Below are 22,126 nucleotides of genomic sequence, written 5' to 3' on the forward strand. Positions count from 1 at the left end.
CAGGAGGAAGTGAAGGCACTGGCTCAGAGAAACGGCAGATGGTGGACAAGGAAGCTGCTTACCGGTTCTCAATGAGAAGTAGCGTGAAGGAAGAACAGAACAGAAGGGAAACTATCGCAAATAAGAGGGAGGGAGGATGAAGTCGAAAGGGGCAGAGCAGCTTAAATCTGTGGGGAATGAGACGTGGTTATATAGGTAATTAGCGCTCCCTGTGATTGAGGAAACTGAAGCCCTGCATGTCATCAATTTTTCAGAAAATGTTTCTTTAATCTGATGGACTCATAATTTAAACAATGCAAAAATTCAACACATGCATATGAAACAAAGTATAAATGAGTATACCAAGAGTTCTAATCAAGGTCTTTAAATCAAGGTGTGGAAATTAAAAGAGTACTTAATATTCAGTCATGATGCTTCTTTTCCATTTAAAGCTCAGAAGAATAACATTTTAAAATATGCATCTCAAACAGTTAATAATCAAAGCATGGTTAGTATCCTGGGCAACATTTACTATACCTTTACTGAAAAAAAACAGTTGAATATGACAAATGATCTTAACCATTCCACAAAATACAGTGCTATTTTTTTTTTCAAAGATTTTAAATAAGGGCATAGCTGGGAAATGAAATCCATGTTTATTACCAAAAATGAGAATAATATTAAAGTTATAAAACCCTGCTGTAAATATAAGTGTAGTTGACATACAGGAAACATTTCAGGAGAAACTGTATTCAAGCACATCTTGTGATTTTTCTTTCCCAAGAAAATGTTCAGCTACTTTTCTATGTCACATGTCCAAAAAAAAAAAAATGAATTCATGAAATGTACTGAATATTTTATGAGCAAGTTTGAGAGTCACTTACCCGGTATTGATGGAAATGATTTCTATCAGTGGATTCTTCCTAATCTTTGGCAAATCCAGTCGTGCTCCCCCCAGCCGCTTTCCATTATCCTTCTTCTGACCCAGCAGTCTCACAGAGTGACCTTCAAATGAAGCACATAAATATACATTAGCAAGAGTCACACACTTCACTGTTACTTAATGCTTTCAACAAATGTGTTCATTTAACTTCTTTTTGGGAGTGGGGGAAACAATATAGAGGAGTGAAGTGTGATCATTTTAACTTAAGAAATACTGTCAGAAGGAAAAACAGCAGCTGGGCGCGGTAGCTCATGCCTGCAATCCCAGCACTATGAGAGGCTGAGGAGGGCGGATCACGAGGTCAAGAGATCGAGACCATCCTAGCCAACATGGTGAAACCCCATCTCTTTAAAAAAACAAATACTGTCAAAAGGAAAAACAGCAGCTGGGCACAGTAGCTCACGCCTGCAATCCCAGCACTTTTGGGAGGCCAAGGTGAGTGGATCACCTGAGCTTAGGAGTTTGAGACCAGCCTGGCTAACATGGTGAAACCGCATCTCTACTAAAATACAAAAATGAGGTGGGTGTGGTGGCGGGTGCCTGTAATCCCAGCTACTCGAGAGGCTGAGGCAGGAGAAGAGCTTGAACCTGGCAGGTAGAGGTTGCAGTGAGTCAAGATGGCACCACTGAACTCCAGCTTGGGTGACAGAATGAGACTCTGTCTCAAAAAAAAAAGGAAAAACAGCTGTCGTCAAGGCTTACTTGCTTTGCTTCTATTAGCATGTATTTATTTTTCTCACAGATGAGAAACAGAATACCCTCAAAATATCACTTCTACAGGTATAAACATTCTCTAGCATAGGCCCAATATGCACGTGCAGCAGGAAGGCTTTGCGTGGGCACCGGGCCGACCAGCCACTATGCTGCAGAAAAAATGAGTTAATGAAAAAAATCAAAACCAGAGAATCTGCTCAAAGCAAACAACAAAGCAAAGAAGTAAATAAAAAAGCTGAGATAAAATTGCACTTGAGGGCTGGGCTTTTTTAAACAAACAAAAAATTTTAACTTATTTTTACACAATGTCACAAAAGGAAATGAGATCACTACTATGTGCCATTAAAACGTTTGTAATTTTTTAATTTTGGTATCGCACACTTGTAGAAAAAGTGGAAGAACAGTATAAAAAATCTCATACCCTTCAGATTCAATTATTATTTTACCATGTTTACTTTGTCATTTGTTCTTTCTATATGGACATATTGTATTTGGGTTTTTTTTGTTTGTTTTTGTTTTAGTTTTTGTTTTGTTTAATAGACAGGGTCTTGTTTTGTTGCCTAGGCTGGTTTTAAACTCCTTGGCTCAAGCAATCCTCCTGCCTCTGCTTCCCAAAGTGCTGGAATTATAGGCATGAGCTACTGCACCTGGCTTACACATACTGTTTTTATAACTTTACTGAGGTATACCCTATAGCCTATAATATTCACACACTATGAGAGTAAGAGTCAATAATTTTAAATACATTTATAAAGTTTTGGCCAGGTATGGTGGCTCACACCTGCAATCCCAGCACTTTGGGAGGCCAAGGCAAGCAGATCACTTGAGGCCAGGCATTGGCGAGCAGCCCCGCTAACATGGGGAAACCTCATCTCTACTAAAAATACAAAAATTAGCTGGGTGTGGTAGCATGTGCCTGTAGTCCCAGCTAGTGGAGGAAGTGAGGCAAGAGAATCGCTTGAACCTGGGCAGCAGGGTGGCAGTAAGTCAGGATCACACCACTGCATTCAAGCGCGGGTGACAGAGCAAGACTCTGTCTCAAAAAAAAAAGTTTTACAGTAATCACAATACCTCAATTTTAGAACAGAAGATGTAAATGTTTTAAAATTGAATGGAATAAGTGAATGGAACATCACCCCAAAATAAGCATTTTTGGGGGTGATGTAAGTGTTCTAAAATTGAGCTTATTCGAGTATATCTCTATTCCTACACCAAATATAGGGCACACTGTTAATCCACTGACCAGCTGATTGACATCTGAACTATTTCCAGTTAACAGCTCCCATAAAAACGTTTCTGTCTACATTCACATACAAATTTTTGTATGGACATATGTTCTATTTCCCTTGGTTATATTCCTAGGAGTAGAGCTGGTGGATCATGTGGTAAACTTATATTTAAAGTTTGAAGAAACAACTGTTTGCCAGAGTAGTCCCGCCGTTTCATGCTCCCACCAGCAACGCATGAGGTTTTGAGTCCCTTACACAACAACCATTCTAGTGGATGTGTAGTGGTATATGACCGTGGTCTGAACATGCATTTCCACAGTGAGGAATGATGTTCAGTACCTTTTCATGTGATTATCAGCCAGATGTATTTCTTATTCAGTAGAATGTTGTGATGATTAGTTTTACGTATCAACTTGACCGTGCCACGTGGTATCTAGGTATTTTGGCACTATTCTGAATGTTTCTGAGAGAGCGTTTCTAGATTAGATAACATTTGAATCGGTAGACTGCGTAAAGCAGATTGCCTTCCCGGTATGACTGGGCCTCATCCAATTAAATAAAGGTCTCCATTAAAAAAACAAAAAGGTTAAGAGTGATCTCCTCCTGACTGACTGCACGAGCCAGAACATAGGTCCATTTCGGCTTTCAGACTCACGCTGAAATATTGGCACTTCCTGGGTCTCAAGCCTGCCAGTTTGTGGGCTGTAACTTACACCATTGGCTCTCCTGGTTCTCAGGCCTTTGTACTCAGACAGGAGCTACATACACATCAGCTCTCTGAGGTTTCCAGCTTGCTGAATGCAGATCTGGGGACTTCTCAGCCTCCAGAATTGCTTGTGCCAGTTCCTTACACTACATCTCTTTCTATACACACACCCATTGGTCTCAGCCTCCATAATTGCTTGTGCCAGTTCCTTACACTACATCTCTTTCTATACACACACCCATTGGTCCCAACTAATAAAAATGTCTGCTCCAGTATTTTGCCAGTATTTTAATTAGAGTATTTGTCTTATTGAGTTTTAAGAATTATCTATGTATTATGGTTATAAGATCCTTATTAGATGTATCATTTATAAATATTTTCTGTCAGTCTGTGGCTTATATTTTCACTTTCATGATGGTGTATCTTGAAAAGTATATAATTTTTCAGCTTAATTAAGTTTAATTTATCCATTTTACAGCTTATGCTTTCGGTGTCACATCTAAGAACTCTTTAGCTATATTAAGGGCACGGAGATTTCTCTTGTGTTTTCTTTTACATGTTTTCTTGTTTCTGTTCTTATATTTATGTCTAGAATTCTCTGTGTTTATTTTTATGCACAGTGAAGGCCTCAGTTCTTTTTTATATGGATATTCAATTGTCCTGGTGCCATTTCCTTTCCTTCTTCCTCTTTTGTGCTACTGGCACAGGTATATGTATACATAGTTGTATACAGTAGTACCACTTATCCAGGGTTTTGCTTTTCATGGAGTCAGTTATCCACGGTACAGTACAATAAGATATTCTGAGACACACAGAGAGACCCCATATTCATATAACTTTTATTACAGTGTGTTTTTATAATTATTCTATTTTCTTACTATTGTCGGCAGTCTCTCACTGTGCCTAATTTATGAATGAAGCTTTATCATAGATACGTATACACAGGGAAAAAATGGTACATAAAGAGTTTGGTACTGTCCATAGTTTCAGGCATCCACCGGGGATCTTGGAATGTAGCTCCCACGGTTAAAGGGACACTAAAGAAAAGCTAAAATATGGCGCTATAATTATGTTTTACATCATTGCATTTTTTTTTTTCCCATTTTGTTTTCTATGAGACAGGGTCTCACTCTGTCACCCAGGCTGGAATACAGTGGCACAATCACCGCTCACTGCAGCCTCGACTTCCTGGGCTCAATCGATCCTTCTGCCTCAACCTCCTGAGGACCTAAGGCTACAGGCAAGTGCCACCATGTTGAATTACTTATTAAATTATTTTTGTAGAGACAGGGGTCTTGCCATGTTGCCCAAGCTGGTCTCAAACTCTGGGGTTTAGGTGATGCTCCTACCTTGGCCTCCCAAAGTGCTAGAATTAAAAGTATGAGTCACTGCACCTGGCATATATATATATATTTAATAATAAAAAAATCTGAAAAATGTTTACCCATGTAGATACCATTTCTAGCATTTTTCATGGCTCCCTAGAATCAAAGTTATCATCCAGTGCCTCTTCCTTTCTGCCTGACAAACTTTCAATATTTCTTACAAAGCCCATTCCAGTTTCTGCTGCATGTGCAGAAGAAACAACTTCTGGTCAACTCAAGGTACGTGGAGAGTTTCGCAAGCCTCCTATCACTATCTCAGTTCCCAGAATTCCCTGTTAAAACCCTGGCTATTTCATCTGTCCATTGCTTGCACCAAACAGGTCAGTAACTTCAGTCCAGTGGAGCTGCAGACCTCCCCTATTGCTTGCCATCAAAATCTCCACCGTACTTGACAGTTCTCCAAAGCCACTGAGACGTCTTGGGAGCAGCATGGAAGCTGCTGGCTTTCATGGCCTGCTTTGCCCTCACTGCAACCTTGCCCACCGAGGAGAGGAGGGAAAATGGAACAGCCCCAGCGTAAATACCACAGACTCACACCGTTTTTATCCAAAGTTTAGTTTTTTCATGAATAAACACTTCTCAGTTTGTTGAATGCTTTTAGCTGATTTCCAGAGTACTGACATGGTTTGTTTTCGACTGCTTGCTCAGCTTTAGCATTGCTTTTGAGAAGGTCTGTTGACCTCCTGCCATAATAACAGAAGCATGTCAAAGGCAACTTTTAAAAAGCAATCATTAAAATAATTTCAAATACATAACTAGTGCAGGTATAAGATTCTTAGTAGTAATATACATGTTTCAGCGCCTGTCATTTCAGAAAGCTTTATTGCTTAAATATCTTCAGTACAACTTTTCACAACCAAAAGTAATAAAATCATCAGTCGTAGCCTTTTTGCACTACTCACTTTAATAAGAAACATTTAGCGCTTTATTGGTGCTGAAAATTTATGCTCTGATATAGAAACATGCTAAACTCAAGCAAGCATCTGGCATGTCAGATTCCACAGATTTTCAAGATAAGTTAAACTCTCCAATCAAAAACCCAGTTAATGAAGAGGTGAACAACACTGGCATGCTAACATAACAGTTCTCCAAGAGATGCCAAGAGTTCAATAATGACTATGCAAAGGCATGCTATTTTCATACTTGCATGAGACAAATTTCATTATATCCTACTGAGATTCCAGTAATGTGCAGCCTGCACTAATAACATTTGATAAATTATTCATATTCACTATGCACATGCAAATAAAAGAAAGAATCTCTGCCTGATGATATAATGAGTTATTTTCCAATCCAATGATTCATTAAAGAGCAGCAGACCTAACAACAGTCTTTTTTTTAAAATTGAAAACTATAGCACACTAAAGACAAAGTAGGAAATAACACGTCACTTGTTATATCTGGCCAAAGATGAAAGGAGGGAATTTCAGCCCTAAAACAATGATTTGTTTAAAAATGGAGTAGCAGAACAAAACTTGCATTTGTAATATACCCCTTTCACTTAGCAATTCTCTTTCAAACTGAACTGCTGTTTCAAATAATTTCCTTAAATCCATAAACTATATAATAAATAGGAATAGTATGAATCCTTAACTATTTTATGTGCATTTATCGATGCTGTTGCCATCTAAAACAAACTTGCCAGAATAAAGAATAAAGCTGAAAGAGATGTCTTAAAGGAAGCAAGTTTTTGGAAAGAAAAGGAGAGAGAACGAGGACTCAGGACCAGAGAAACATGCTGCAGGAGCTGAGACGTGAAAGGGAAAAGGGCAATTTCTGGAGGAAATCTGTCCTGAAAATGAACATGCTATCCTTATGAAAGGACCGTGAGGCCAACACCACAATGACAGTCACACCTTCCTTCTTTATCTGATCCTTTCTCGTGAGCTACTGAGGCCTAGCACTGCGATGGAAAAAGAATGGCTGCTTGATGAGCACTGGTTTATTTTGGGACTCCTGTGAATCAGTCTTTCGGCTTGAGTGAAGAGAAAGAGAAAAGAAAGCAACACAGTATGGAAGAGAAAAAGGGAGTCAGTTTTTATATCATTTCAATCCCATGTAATAAGAAATTAAAGGAGGAAATATTAATAGGAACAGCTGGGGAGATGACACTCAGTGTGACAAGATCAACTGATAATGACATGAGACCACTGAGGAGATAGTGATAAATATGTAAAGTGACTGAAAGAAATATGAAACTTTAATAAAAAAGATGAGAAAGGAAGACTGGCATACATTTAGAATGAGACATACTCAAACGTTATATTTCTGAGATCTTTTATCTTTTCCATTTTAAATGTAAATTCACATTTCATCTCCTCTAAATAATGATCAAATATGTCTCAGTGGGTTTATTAACCCTCTTTAATAAACATCTCTCGGAGGTGTTACTTACAAGCGTCAGATACAATTCAACCCTGTTAAAACCAAATTCAAGTTTAAGCCCTGAGGTTTTCAGCAGTTATTTATAAACCAGCTACGAAACCTGATTCCATGCTGGTTTCTACATTTGATCTAATCTATTAAAGAATGTTACTAAACCATTTTACCAGCTAAAATTATTATATCAATTTGAACCAAAAAGATAGCTTTTGATATAATTCACTGTTGTGTGGACATTTCTGAATTCATAATACTGGAATGCTATGAGAAGAGAAACTAAGGCACTGTATATTATTTGTACAATAATTGCTACACTGATTGAATCAAAGTCCAATGCTATCCATCGATCTTCAAGATCAAAAATGTTTTCTAAATCTCACAGTGTTACCTGCATTGAATGGTGTTAGAAGCAAGGGAAAACATCCCCCCACATATTCTAGAAAGCCCAGTCTGTCAGCATATCAGGAAGTCAATCATAATGGTCATTCACAAATAGAAAAGAACCAACTCCTCGAACATAAAACCATACATTGAGTGAGTGACAGAAATATAATTAGCTACAAAATATATCTATTAACTGAATTATGCTGCTACACACAAACCAATCTTCTCTGTTTGGTTCTCACATTCTAAAGTGGATTGCACATACTAGCTTTAGAATATCATTCATATTACCTAAAAATCAATAATGTGGCAACTTGGACTCCTATTGTTTATTTTTCCCTTTATTTTTTTCTAAAGGCTCTATAAACAGCCAGACTTTTCTTCAGTATTTCATTCACCCCATCTAATTTTAAAGGCCATTCGCTGTTTTCTTAATATGTGACCACCCACCTCTACGACCAGCAGAGAGGACTCATGCCAAGGCCTGCTGGTTTTATTTTTTATCTCTTGATGACTAGTCTCGCCTCACACAAATTTGGTTCTATTAAGTACCCACTGAAAAGACTTGTCTGAACCCTCCCTCTAGGTCAGCCTGCTGGAACTATTCCCAGTAAAGCAATCCAAAAGGATGATGGGGGCAGAAGTCTGGCAGAAAATTCAAGAAAAAAACCATTTTTTACAAAATGAATAAATGTACTGCCCATAACAATTCTCACTGAAATTTGATCATATCAATTTGAATTTCATTTAAGAATATTAGACAAAAGTGTCCAATTTAATCTGTTTTTCTTCAAAATGTTCATAGTTGCCATTTAAAGTGTCCTTAATAGGCATTTTAACTTTTCAATTACAAAGAACAACAAAAGTGTAGTCAAAGTTTGTCTCTATTCCATTCAACATCATTCCTCATATACAGGTACTTCTTAGGGGTTAAAAAAAAGGTAGGTATTGACACTAAAGTGTGACCCTCCTTTGAAATATTTCATCTTAAAAGAAGAAAGAATATAAGACATGGAAATTGGGCATGCTTTGCCACAAGTCTAGCCTGGAAAACTTTACAGAAAATGGTAGCATTGACTCAAAAGCACAGACTTTGCAACTCAAGCTCTAATTCTTTGCTACAGAGATTAAACCCTTTCCTTTTTCAGCAAGAATAAAGAGTTTGTTAATCAGAGCAATGACACCTAGAACAACATATTAAAATGACAAAAGAATAAGAAGAGACTGTCCAAAAAGAACTCAAAGTATAAATCAGAGTACAAGTAAAGAGAGCCCACTAAGGTATTGATGTTACCAAGGTGCATTTCCAGAGTTTAAGAAAGCATGAAGATTCCAACACCTTACCTGATGGACTGGGGAGGAGGCTACGGTAAGATCACAATACATAGTTTAAAACTCTAGAAATCTGAGAACTGCTTAATATCAAAACTCCTGTTGTACAAAAAGTACCTACTTTGTCATCTTCATAATATAAAATTTATGTATGGACAACAATTAGAGAAGAGAACACAGAAAGATGAAACATTTACTGGGATGGAATGTTCTTAGGCAATTTTTTTCTTCCATTTGCATATTATCAATGGTATAACTAATAATTATTTTAAGTTACATTAAACAAAGGATATGTATGCCACAGTAATCTGCATAAGCAAAATGTCCTCTTACTCTAATGGAAATACCTTGTGGGAGGAAATTACAATAAGCATTTAATTTTATGTTTTAATTACTACAACTTGCAAGCAGGTATGTCTTTCATGACAGTGAGAGTAGATTTACATGGTGTCAATTTATTTTTTCAGAATCCAAATCAAATGTACATCAAAAGAGTTAAAAGTCAAAGCAGTCCCATGTCAATAACTCAATGTCAGTCCTGACCCTTAATAGAACTCCTCAGATCATTAGCTGTCTTCCTACAACAGACTCTCCTGAATTCCAAATTCATGAAGTGGCTCCAAGGCTTTGATATTTACAGCAATAAAGCTATGAGTGCTTCTGTTTCTGTATGTAAAGCATCCACAGCAACAAAACAGAGCGTAATGACTTCTCATGCTCAGACCTATATTCCCAAAGATACTGTATCCAGTGATGAAAGAGAAGCAGACCTTACAAAGGACGGCACTCAAGCTGCTGGAAAACGAGAACAGAAAAACGTACAAGGCATGAGGAACTCGTAAGCCACATTTAACCTTTAAAATTGAAGCTCAGAGTCCCACTGAATTAGGCCATTTCATGCATCTCCATAAAAGAATATCTGAGGCTGGGTAATTTATAAAGAAAAGAAGTTTCATTGGCTCACGGTTCTGCAGGCTGTACCAGAAGCATGGTAACAGCATCTGCTCAGTTTCTAGTGAGGCCTCAGGAAGCCTTCAATCATGGCAGGAGGCAAAGGGGGTGCCCACCTGTCACATGGGGAGAGCAGGAACAAGGGAAGACGGGAAGGGGAGAGATAATACACACTTTTTTTTTTTTTTGAGACGGAGTTTTGCTCTTGTTACCCAGGCTGGAGTGCAATGACGCGATCTCGGCTCACCGCAACCTCCGCCCCCTGGGTTCAGGCAATTCTCCTGCCTCAGCCTCCTGAGTAGCTGGGATTACAGGCACATGCCACCATGCCCAGCTAATTTTTTGTATTATTAGTAGAGACGGGGTTTCACCATGTTGACCAAGATAATCTCAATCTGTTGACCTCGTGATCTACCCGCCTCGGCCTCCCAAAGTGCTCGGATTACAGGCTTGAGCTACCACGCCCGGCCAACACATACTTTTAAACAACCAATTCAAATGGGAATTCCCTATGGGCCAGTACAGCACTAAGCCTCTCATGAGGGAACCCCCCAACATGATCCAAATACCTCCCGCCTGGCCCCACTTTCAACTGGGGCGATTACAATTCAAAATGAGATTTGGAAGGGACAAACACCCAAACTAGTACTCACTTTCAATCACAAATGAAAACGTCAAGTCTCCTTGTGCTAACTCAACTCTAGCCGCCACAAAGCGTGACAGAAGAGATGGGAAGCAGTAAAAGCTGGAGAGTTGTCCCATCGATGTATCTTAAAAAGCGCCTGTCTGACCTTGCTGGCCTTCATTTCACTTCCAATCAAGAATTGAATAATCCTGGACTGAGGGCAATATAAAGACAGTCTAAATGAGAGGAGGCCCCTGGAGCTCGCTCTGCTTTAAATTCACTCTCTTAGTCCTCAGCCCCTTGAGATAAGTGTTATCACTGCCTTTCTATAGAAATGGGAACAGTGAAATAAGTTTAAAAATACAATTAAAACAAAGAGGATGTACATTTTCTACTGCAAGTCTCTGTATTAACATACATGCATAACTGAAACAAAAGTTCCATAAAGCCGTAGATGAGCTTAGAAAATGAAGCACAACATAAAAACTTGCAAAATGCACCCCCTACCAAACAAAACAAACATGAAAACAACATTCTCTACCTTAAGCCATTACTCTGACTTCTGCCTTAAAGGGCCTCAAGGTCTCGAGGAAGGCAGGCTGCTGAAGAGGTAAGTGGAAGGAAGTGTCAGAGATGACCTGGCAGATGTTTCTAAGCACAGAAACAGCACGAGGGAGTGTGGTCAACTCTCCCAGGGAAAGTCAGGAAACGCTTCCGGGAGAGGCAATACTGAAGTCTGGGAGGCAGAGCAAGCAAGATACAAATTATATATGTAATTATACCTATTTCACAGTACCTTTTGCTAGAATTCCTGCTTTTGACTGGTTTTCCACTTCTTCTTCTTTTTTTTTTTTTGAGACGGAGTTTTGCTCTTGTTACCCAGGCTGGAGTGCAATGGCGCAACCTCTGCCTCCTGGATTCAAGCAATTCTTCCGCCTCAGCCTCCTGAGTAGCTGGGATTACAGGCGCGCACCACCATGCCCAGCTAATTTTTTGTATTTTTAGTAGAGACAGGGTTTCACCATGTTGACCAGGATGGTCTCAATCTCTTGATCTCGTGATCCACCCGCCTTGGCCTCCCAAAGTGCTGGGATTACAGGCCTGAGCCACCGTGCCTGGCCACTTCTTAAAACCAATCTAGTTAAAAGCCTATCACTTAAACTGGATTTCACTAAAAAGATTTATTAAGACTTGGCAGGAAGGGGCCCCATGGTGACAGACCATACCTTCAAAAATGAAAATGCTCCTAACAGTAATTTATGAAGTAGAAATTACGTGGGCTTGAGATTCCTAGTTCTAGACAAAAGACTAATCAAACACAGTTTTAAAATTTAATTTTAAAAAATGACAGTGTTGGCCATGGACTGTTAAAGATGGAAAGTTACAACATTAAAATTCTTCTGGTTACAGCTGCCAAACTTCTGTGCCCTAAATACATAACCAGGACTGAGAATAAAAGATTTAAGACATATCCTTAAAAAATTTGCAGGATTTTTTTTTTACACAACCATTTGACAGTAAAAACTATATATACAAAGTGTGTTTTACATTAAAACCTTCAAAACTTATTCTTACAACACACACATGAGAAATTTCGCCATGGAATCTTTTCATTTGCTTTTCATTGGTTGGCTCTTTTATCAGTTGCTCACAGATAGAGGATACTTTCACTCACTCATTTCCCCATGTGAGGTATGCTCTACCTTTACAGCACAGTATGACTAAAATAGTCTACTCAGAATTTGCTTTAAAAAAATTAAGGATATCTTTATTAACTCCTTACAAAAGAATGTTTTCTGTTGGCACAAAATAAAACGGCAAATAAAACAAAAAAAAGTGAAAAAAGATCAAAGAGGAAAAAGACACATGAAGGAACAAACTATTTAAGAGAAGATCTAAAGGGAAATAGAAAAAAAGTGAGCAGTGATCTTAAACAACAGGTATCAGAAAAGCAAATCATAAATGGGCCTCACTTTTTCATTTCCGTCTGTTCAAGATGAACAGCTTCACAGAATAGAAAGGAGGGTATGCGGAACAAGGGGACTGGGTTTCGTTTTAGAGTACGCTGCTGCCTGACTGCATAATCAGTAATGCAGGCTTCCCGTGGAGCAGGAATGAATTAATGTATATGAAAAGGGTAAGCTACAAAGAGCTAGACAGAAGTTAATTACAGTTACTACCGTAATTAAACAACTGTACTCCTATCAAAACATACAGCGCTAACGACATGTCTCCAAAGCAACACGGCAAGGGGGTTTTCAAAACTTTCAAACACTAGGAGCTAAAGTCAGATCCCATTTCTTTTAAAAGCTCTAGAGGGCTAAGAAATAGGTCACAAATAACTGCACTGATACTGATGATCAAGGCCAGGCGTGGTGGCTCACACCTGTAATCCCAGTACTTTGGGACAGGACGGGGAGATCACAGGAAGTGAGGAGTATGAGAACAGCCTGGCGAACATGGCAAAACCCCTTCTCTACTAAAAATACAAAAATTAGCCAGGCGTAGTGGTGTATGTCTGTAATCCTAGCTACTTGGGAGGCTGAGGCATGAGAATTGCTTGAACCTGGGAGGTGGAGGCTGCAGTAAGCTAAGATTGCACCAATGTACTCCAGCCTAGGCAACAGAGCAAGCCTCTGTCTCAAAAAGATTAAAAAAAAAAAAAAAAAGATCAAGTTTGTGAATGACTTGTTAAATACATAAATTAGATTAAAGGTCATCCCTATGAAACCACTCATTTGCATGGTGGTGGACTTTCCTGGGTGTGAGCTGGTGGAAGAAGGCATAGGTAATAAACCTGGAACCATACATGGTCCTGGGTGAATGTAACCATGTTTGCTCAGGGACCATGTTACACAGCCAAGGCTGCTTTTCCACGTCAGGACACTGACTGATATGATCCTTACCTGTCTAGAACAGTGGCTTACCATGGCAATAAATCTAGGTGAGTGGCTGCAGGGCAGACTCCCAGCTCCCAGTTTCCCCATAGTCTGCATTAACCAGTCTACCATCTCCGCTCTCAGGTCAGGGGTCCTCTCAGCCCACCATCCCTCTCCCGACAAACTTTCTTGAGAATCACTGCTTTAGATAATGTTACCTACATTAAATCCTCTCAAATTACTTCTTCCATCAGGAATCCAAGTTACCAAGACTAAAACTACCTCTCTCGAAGTCCTGAAAATAAACACGCTCCTGGGTAGAAACAAAAGCTGCCTCAAAGAGGCACAATGTTTCTGAGCAACGCTGGGAAGCACACTCCCTGTCACTGCCCAGAACTGCACTACAGCTGAATGGAGGAAGGGGAAAAGAGTCCAAGAACTGGGCTTTCCCCAAGAGCCTCCTCACTTGAAAATACAGAGGAATAGCAGAGAAAAATGCATGGTACCTCTGTAACAAACATCTTCAGCTTCACTGCTTAAGAAGGAAGGCACAGGGAAAGAAAAAGTCAAATCTGGCATACAGAAATTGGGATGCAAGATAAAGGCTGGCCACATTCTAATAAATTCTGCTACAGGTCACTATCTAAAATGCCAAAAGCTTTTCTAATGATAGACTCTGAAACTCCATTTTATATTACATACGCAAGCACTTCAAGATTTCAGAGTAGAAGTGACCTTCCACGTGATACAACCCGCAACTCAGGAAACTGAGAACCAGTGAGGCTGTAACGGTTGTTCAAGGCCTTTAACACTGTCAGTACCAACAAACATTTGCACACAGCTCTTCACAGTCTCAATCAAGGACTCTCACCTACCGCAGCAGCACCCGAGAGCGCCCATCACAGCAGCCGACTTAGCGCAGCTTCAATAACTGGTGCACTTTACATTTCAGAATTACAACAAAGATTTAGTGTGTTAGAAAGCATCCTTTATGAGGACATTTTAATTACTATTTCTTTATTACTCAATACAATGCATACTTTGTTATAAAATGGTAGTACTGAGATAAATGTCTTTACAATAGCCAGACATCCAGAGGATATGCAGAGTTGATATCCTAACCGAAGATTCTCCAAATGAGTTTTCTCCCCATCAAACTAATACATGAAATTGATATTTAGTCTCTCCGTCTCCAAAGTAATTAGTACATATCTCTGTATATTTTGTAATGTGGTACAGAATGAACCTCTAAAAGAAAAAATGTGTAAATTACAAAATATTAAATATAAAATGTTCAAATCGATTAAACATTCTTATAATAAATCCTGTACCAATTATCAATACTAGTTTTTCTAGGAAAATATCCATGACATCACTAAAAAAAAGTTCATCCTACATTTAATTAATTATTCCAATTATCAAATATAACTTTTCAAGAAAAAGAGAAAGTCAGATTTAAATTTCTTTTCTACCCACATCTGAGCCATCAGATTACTTTGTGGTGCCAGCTTTCACTTGCCTGTGATATAATAAATTATTTCCCTAACAATAAAATCTTTGTTTTTTTTTAAATTCAAAGATAATAATTTCTATGTATATTTATTTTCGTATCAAAGCTTTAGATACTAAAGCATTTCTAACATGACCTGGTTCCCACTTTACATTTCTATTTTTAGGGAAATCAGCTATAAAGTCCTAAAGAAGAATCATCAATACAGTACAATTTACTACTGTGCTGAGAACAATCAAAGCAAAACAGAAAATACCACAATTAACCTACAATTCACCCTGCATTTGAAAAATGCAATGAAGTTGCCAGTGTTTATTTTTTTTCTAAGTTTACATTCTCATCTATTCTCACTATATTTTACTAACCAAAAACAGTGGATTCTCTAATGAATAATAACATGTCTCCAGTCACGTAATAAAGCATATGATACATATGCAGTGTATGAAAGCAGTGTAGCAACTGCCAATGATCAATTAATCTTTTTTTTTTTTTTACTAAATAGCTCCTACTGTAACAAATACTATGACATTTAGTATAATACAAATTCTTTCTGGGGTTGATGCTTTATATTATTTATGTATCAACAAAAAGTAATATGATTGAGAAATGAGAACCCTGGGAATCAGAAATTGCCATATCTGAAAATACTAAATACCAGAAATAAAAATTATTAAAATACAGATGTAAAAGCAAGGATGTTCAAACATATATTTGCTCACGTTAACAGTTTCACAAAAGTCTAAATGATAACACACTTGTAAAGACTTAACAATACTTGTACTCTCACCTTCATGAAATCTGCCAAAACACTACCAGGATTCACCAGAGTTAATATGTAAGTCTAATTTAATGGTAGGTAAGTCCTGGTTAACAGTTAAACAAGGAAAGATGGGGATACGATACTGGACAGGCCAGTGTGACGACTAGTGGAAGGACTGTGTCACGGGAAGCCTGTGAGGTTCAAGCCTAAAGTAATTTCCTTTCCTTGCTTACAACAATCAAATCTAGTGAACCACTATAATAGCGTATTATGTGAAAGCTACAGCATGATCATCAACTTAAACTATTCAACACTATGTACCAGCTCACCCCACTAAAAAACCGGAATTAAGAAATCAAAAGTTAGAGAAACACCCATATCCTCATATAAATAAACTCCCTTAATGATGAAACATGGTTTCAAATAATAATAATTTAAGAATGCATCTTTGAGCAGAAAAGGAAATATAAGCAATCAATACACTAAAGCTGTATAATTAAATTTAAGGATGAACAAAAAGCATGAAGACCATTCTGAGGCCACCGCAAAGCAGCAGAATCCACCTGGGGGGATTCATTTAGGCATTCGGTGTTCTAAAAGCTTTAATGGCTAAAAATATTAGATAAATGTAAAGTTACTTACCATCTTCATTTTTAAAAAACCGGTGAACTTGACCATTTACAATGTTTAAAGAAGACTTTTTCTAGAGCAACTATTATACATATTGTAGCTGCTGCTCAGTATATGTGTAGCTAAAAACAGGACTGATAATTTGGCCAATAGAGTTGGAAAGTTACAGAAATACATACGAGACAGCACATGCTGGTGACACTTACGGAAGTCCTTTTTCAAACCAAGCTATAGAATGAAGTGGTGTAAAAAATCAACCAAAAGTCTCATCATAAAACTTTTTGTTTGGAGCCATAAAGAAATTAGTCTACTATTATTTTTAAAAAATACTATGGTTTGAAAAATGCTATCTAAGAGAGACACAATGAATAACAAGGAGTTCACCCTAGAAATAATGTATGTAGATGTACGGACTACAAATAAGTAAAGCTAGAATCCTATCGTTAACGTGAGGGAAACAAAGAAGGAGATAGGAAGAAAAGAGGATAGCAAGGCAGATAAACTACATTTAAGAATGTAACCATTGCCTTTGCAACTGGAAATGCAAGTTACCAAACCGTAATCATAGAGTAAAGTATTCATAAACTTAAAACAAACAGGCTTATTGAAAAAAAAACTAAATAAAGTAATAAATTCCTTGTTCCTTTACTTACTAGAAGGTGGAAGTCATTCTGTATTTACTTACACCAATGAGACCGGAAAGTATTCCTAATATGTAAAGCAATGCACAAACTTTTCTCCGCGACATTCAGACTATACTAACTGTGTCAGAGGTTACAGACAATGAGAGGGCGCAGAAAAGTATTCTTTCAAAGCATATAGTAGAAATCAATACAAATTATTTGATTGAAAAGCAACTGTTGAAAAAGCAGATGTCTTCTGTAGTCCAATACTCTCTAGACACAGCATGCTACATATCTGAGCTCAATCACTTCCTCACTGAGTCTGGAAAACATCGTCAAGGAAGTCTGCATTGGGCTCTGTAAGGTGGTTATTCAGTCACTAACCCTGATAAAACCACCCTGGATACAGTCCTGCTTCGCAGTCTCAACTTATGAACAGTTTAGGCTCTAAATAAGTACCACATGCAAAGTACAAAACCTTGCGGAGTGAAGATTAACAGCAATGTCTTAAATAAGAAAGCTGCTTGGTGATGTACCCTGGAAATTTCAGTCGGTCTATCCCAAGATGGCATCAATTACTGACAAGTTAGAAAAAACGGAAAATCAGTGAAACTTGCAAATTACACCACATTGGGAAACCCCTGAATTACCACCACTTGAGGCATTTGGAATTTGACTGAATAAGATGCCAGCAAACATAATAATTACAACAGGGATCTCAACAGAGGTTGACCGGAGAAGAAATACGACTTAATGATGAAAACAGTTTTCTAATTTCAATAGGTAAAATTTACTTGCAATAATTTGTCGTAAGATAGCCAATTAGACTTACCTTTCTAAAAAGATAAGATTATTTGTAATAATTTTTTTGTTTAGAGGATTTCACATACTTTTTTTGGAAGAAATGCAGATTTATATTCCTTTCATAGTTTTCATACCAAAAAAAAGTTTTTAATAACCATATGAGCCAAGACTAAGGTAAGTGTGAATATTTTTAAAAGACAGAAATGAATGTGAATCCACTAGTCACTGTATTTCTTTCCTTACATTCAGTTCCACACCTAGTAAAATGTTGAAAGTGATACAGAAAAAAAATCCTAAATTCATTATAATTTCGTGTCTCCTGAAGCCAAAACCACAAATGAATGGAATTTTCAGGCTGCTATTAACATGATGATCCATTCAGAATACGTTATCAAAAATTCACCATTTTGATACAGTTAAGACAGATAAATGAAAACATGCCTTATGGTTTTATATTAATTATAATAGAGCTAAATGCTTTTAGTTATCAATGTACCTTATCAGTCCAGTTTTTAAAATACTACTTGGTGTAACATAAGCAGCAATAAGAATAATGCAATCAGGCTGTGAGAGAGGCTGTATGTCTAAAGCCCCTTCAAAGATGAGATACGAAGACAGCTCAACAGGGATCAAATGTGGAAACAAGAGGGTTAGGGCAAAATCCTCCTGTTAGGCTGTTTTCCATCCGGACCTTCTGGGCAGAGCCTTGCTGCTCCACAGCTAACTTCTTATCAGTCGGGGTACCAGCAAAGCAGATGGCTCACCACATAACTAAGAAGATTTTCATAAAGGAACGATTTACTAAAATCTGGGCAGGTTTAGGAAAACCAGCAGACAATGCAATACACTAAGGCTAGCAACAATGGGGTGCTGTTACCATCCCAGAGGCAAGGAGGAGAACAGCTGCAGAAACCTGGAGAAAGCGATAAACAGAGAGGGTCACCGGACAATTGCTGTGACCCTGGGGTAAGGAAAGCAACCTACCCAAAACGAGCAGCGAAGGAGGGAGGGATGGGAATGAACACTCTTATCTCGCTCTTGTCACATTCTCCAATTGGCTGAATCCAACTGGGCATGAGATGGCAGGAATCTAACTGATCAGTCCCTACAGGTCAGATCACGGACACAGATCAAGATGGAGAGTGGATCTGGGAGGGCAAACAGAAGACATCCACTTCCGTGGAGGACCATAAAGTTAATGTAAAGCACAGTGAAAATACATCTAAGAAACATCAAGCAGCAGAGGTGGCTGGAGCAAAGTGAAAATAGCAGAAAGTCCCAAATTAATTTGGTGGTAAGAGGCACCACCGAGGGTATACACATAGGAGAGTGAAATAATCCCAGGTTACTGGCAGCAGAACAGGCAGTCAGATTGAAAGGAGAGTCACTGGATGGCAAAGATCAGTTAAATTACTCCAGCAGTTCATGCATTAAAGAGGAAGTAAGAGGTACGCATTAACATGAATGCCCTAATATGTTCTGTGTACTTCAAAAGTCTTATCCATTTAATCCTGCCCATTTTTAGCTGAGAAAATGAAGCCTCAGAAAAGTAACTTGCTGAAAGACAACCAACAACCGCCTAACTGCTGTAAAAACTGCATTATTTCAGTGACATATGTTGTCTGAATGAAGTACTGACGGTAGAAACAGAAAGCGAAGAACAGAAGTTGACTGACTGATAGAAACAGTTCTCCATTAACTAAGAGATCTCAGAAAAACCATGTAACTCCTCCACAGCTCAGCTTCCTGATCTGCAAACTAAAGAAAACTACCAAAATTATTCCTTCCATCTAAAAATATTCTCCTGTTGCATTAGAAAGACTTAATTTATCAGACTTACCATCATCTCAGCAAACCTGCCAATTAATATCCCCTTCAACTTAATCTTCTACTCACTTTCATAGCTAAATGCAAACACAATCTCTCCAATAAATCCACTCAAGTCCACACTCATCAGTAGGAAGCTATCCCTGATTAACTGAGCCTGAGAGTAACAGGTCTTATACGATTTCCTATAGAAAGTGTATCTCTCCAAGTCATTTAGCAAACTCCTAAGCACACTGTTAACTACCATTAATTTTCTAAAACAGATTTCATTTTTTAGAGTAGTTTTAGATTCATAGAAAACTCAGCAGAAGTACAGAGTTTCCACACATCATTGCCCCCATCCCACACAAAGCCTATCAACATCCTGCACCAGAGTGGTACATTGGTTAATATCAATGAATCTGTACCGACACACCGTTTTCAAGAGTCCACAGTTTACATTAGGGTTCACTCTTGGTGTTGTTCACTCTAAGGGTCTGAACAAATGTATAATAACAACTGTCCACCATTACAGCATCATACAGAATAGAATTACAGCCATAAATATCTTCCGTTTTCTGCCTACACATCCTCCCTACTCTCTAACCACTGGCACCAACTGATCCTTTTACCCCCTCCATACTTCACCTTTTCCACCATGTCAGACTAGCTGGACTCATACAGTCTGTAGCCTTACAGACTGACGTCTTTCACATCATGGTATCCATTTTCACACCATGGTTATCCTTTAGGCTCTTCATGGCTTTTTAGCTCATTTCTTTTGGTGCCAAATAATATTCCATTGTCCGCATGTACCACAGTTTCTTTATTCACTTACTGAAGGGCCGTTTCTTTGTTTTTACGTTTCAGCAATTATGAATAAAGCTACCATAAATATTGTGTGTTTTGGATAGACATAAGTTTTCAACTCATTTGGATACATATCAAGAAGCACACCTGTGGGATTATATGAGGCTGTGTTTAAGGAAATTGCCAAACTGCCTTTCAAAGTGCCTGTACCATTTCGCATTGCCACCAGCAATAAATGAGACTTTCTGTTGCTCCACATCCTTGCCAGAATGGTCAGTGTTTTGGATTTTGACCGTCGTACCAGGTGTGTGGTTGTAATATACCACTATATTGCACTGTTGCTTTAATTTGTAACTCACTAATGACAGACATATTATGCTGAACATCTTTTAATATGCTAATTTTTCATTTGCATATCTTCTTTGATTAAAGTGTCTGTTCAAGTCTTTTGCCCATTTTTTAACTATGTTGTTCCTTTTCTGAGTTTTAAGAGGTCTTCATATATTTTGGATAATAGTCCTTTTAATGTGTATTTTAAAAATATTTTCTCCCACTCTGTGGCTTATCTTCCCATCCTCTTGACACTGTCTTTTACAGAACAAAAAAGTTTTCAACTTAATGACACCTTACTTGATAATTATTTCTTTCATAAAGCATACTTTTGATGTTGTATCTAAAAAAATCACACCATACCCAAGATCACCTAGATTTTCACTATCACTAATTTTTTTAAAAATTACTGAGTGGCCTGTATATACTTGGTACTCAAGATAAAGGATAAATAAGGCAAAAATACCCTCAAGTATCTTAAATCGCTGCTTAAGACACTCAATCAAATAACCTTTAAGGTAGTGAATCTCGATGCGGAGAGAGCAGAGAAACAACAGTGTTGTGTGGATCACAGTACAATGCTCAAGTACAGGCTTTGGAGCAAAACTGCCAGGATTCAAATTCCAATGCTGCCACTTACTGTACACCCTTGTGTCTCAACTTTGCCCTCTGAAAAATCAGGAAAATATTTATGCCCACTTCACTTCACAGTCCTACTATGAAGACGAAATGACTTAACCCATGTGAAGTGTTTAAAATAGTGCCTGTCACACTGTAAGAACAAACTAACAGTTAGCACTTCTAGATGCTGCAAAATGGAGTTGAACTGATTTGTAAAAACATTCAAATTATCATTGCCATAAATTTTTAGTCCTGATATTTCATTTTATTTTGAAACATCAGAAGAAGATTAAGGGCCGAGCACAGCAGCTCATGCCTGTAATTCCAGCACTTTTGGAGGCCATGGTGGGCAGATTGTTTGAGCCCAGGAGTTCGAGACCAGCCTGGGCAACGTGGCAAAACCTCATCTCTAATTATGAAATAAAAAATTATTTAAAAAATTAAAAAGATTACGGTATAGTTTCATTCTCATAATCTCATTTATTAGAAATTGATTCTGTGACAATCTCTGATAAAGCAATGATCCAAAATTAATGAATAGATGCATGTGAAAAGTAGCAGACACCACCCAGAAGGAAAAGTGCAGCATTAAAATTTCTAGTTTGGCAGGTGGAGACTATCTGTTAATATATAAATTTCTCATTTATAACAAAACAGTTTTTAAGTGAGACTTTCAATTTACTGAATATTTCAGTATCATATTATTGGTTTTCATTTGTGCTA

At 38.0% G+C, this 22,126-nt stretch overlaps 1 protein-coding gene across 13 annotated transcripts in view; it reads right to left on the minus strand.

Annotated features, from left to right (window-relative positions):
• The window catches only part of CDKAL1 (CDKAL1 threonylcarbamoyladenosine tRNA methylthiotransferase), a 736,106-nt gene that overhangs the window by 479,691 nt on the left and 234,289 nt on the right, over positions 1 to 22,126 (minus strand). For all 13 annotated transcript variants that reach the window (XM_078368217.1, XM_078368209.1, XM_078368220.1 and 10 more), the window contains one exon: positions 864 to 984. In XM_078368217.1, the coding sequence (XP_078224343.1) occupies positions 864 to 984 (121 nt within the window). The remainder of the gene's footprint in view (positions 1 to 863; positions 985 to 22,126) is intronic.

The sequence above is a fragment of the Callithrix jacchus genome, chromosome 4, assembly GCF_049354715.1.
Source record: "Callithrix jacchus isolate 240 chromosome 4, calJac240_pri, whole genome shotgun sequence".
In the NCBI taxonomy this organism is placed as follows: Eukaryota; Metazoa; Chordata; class Mammalia; order Primates; family Cebidae; genus Callithrix; species Callithrix jacchus.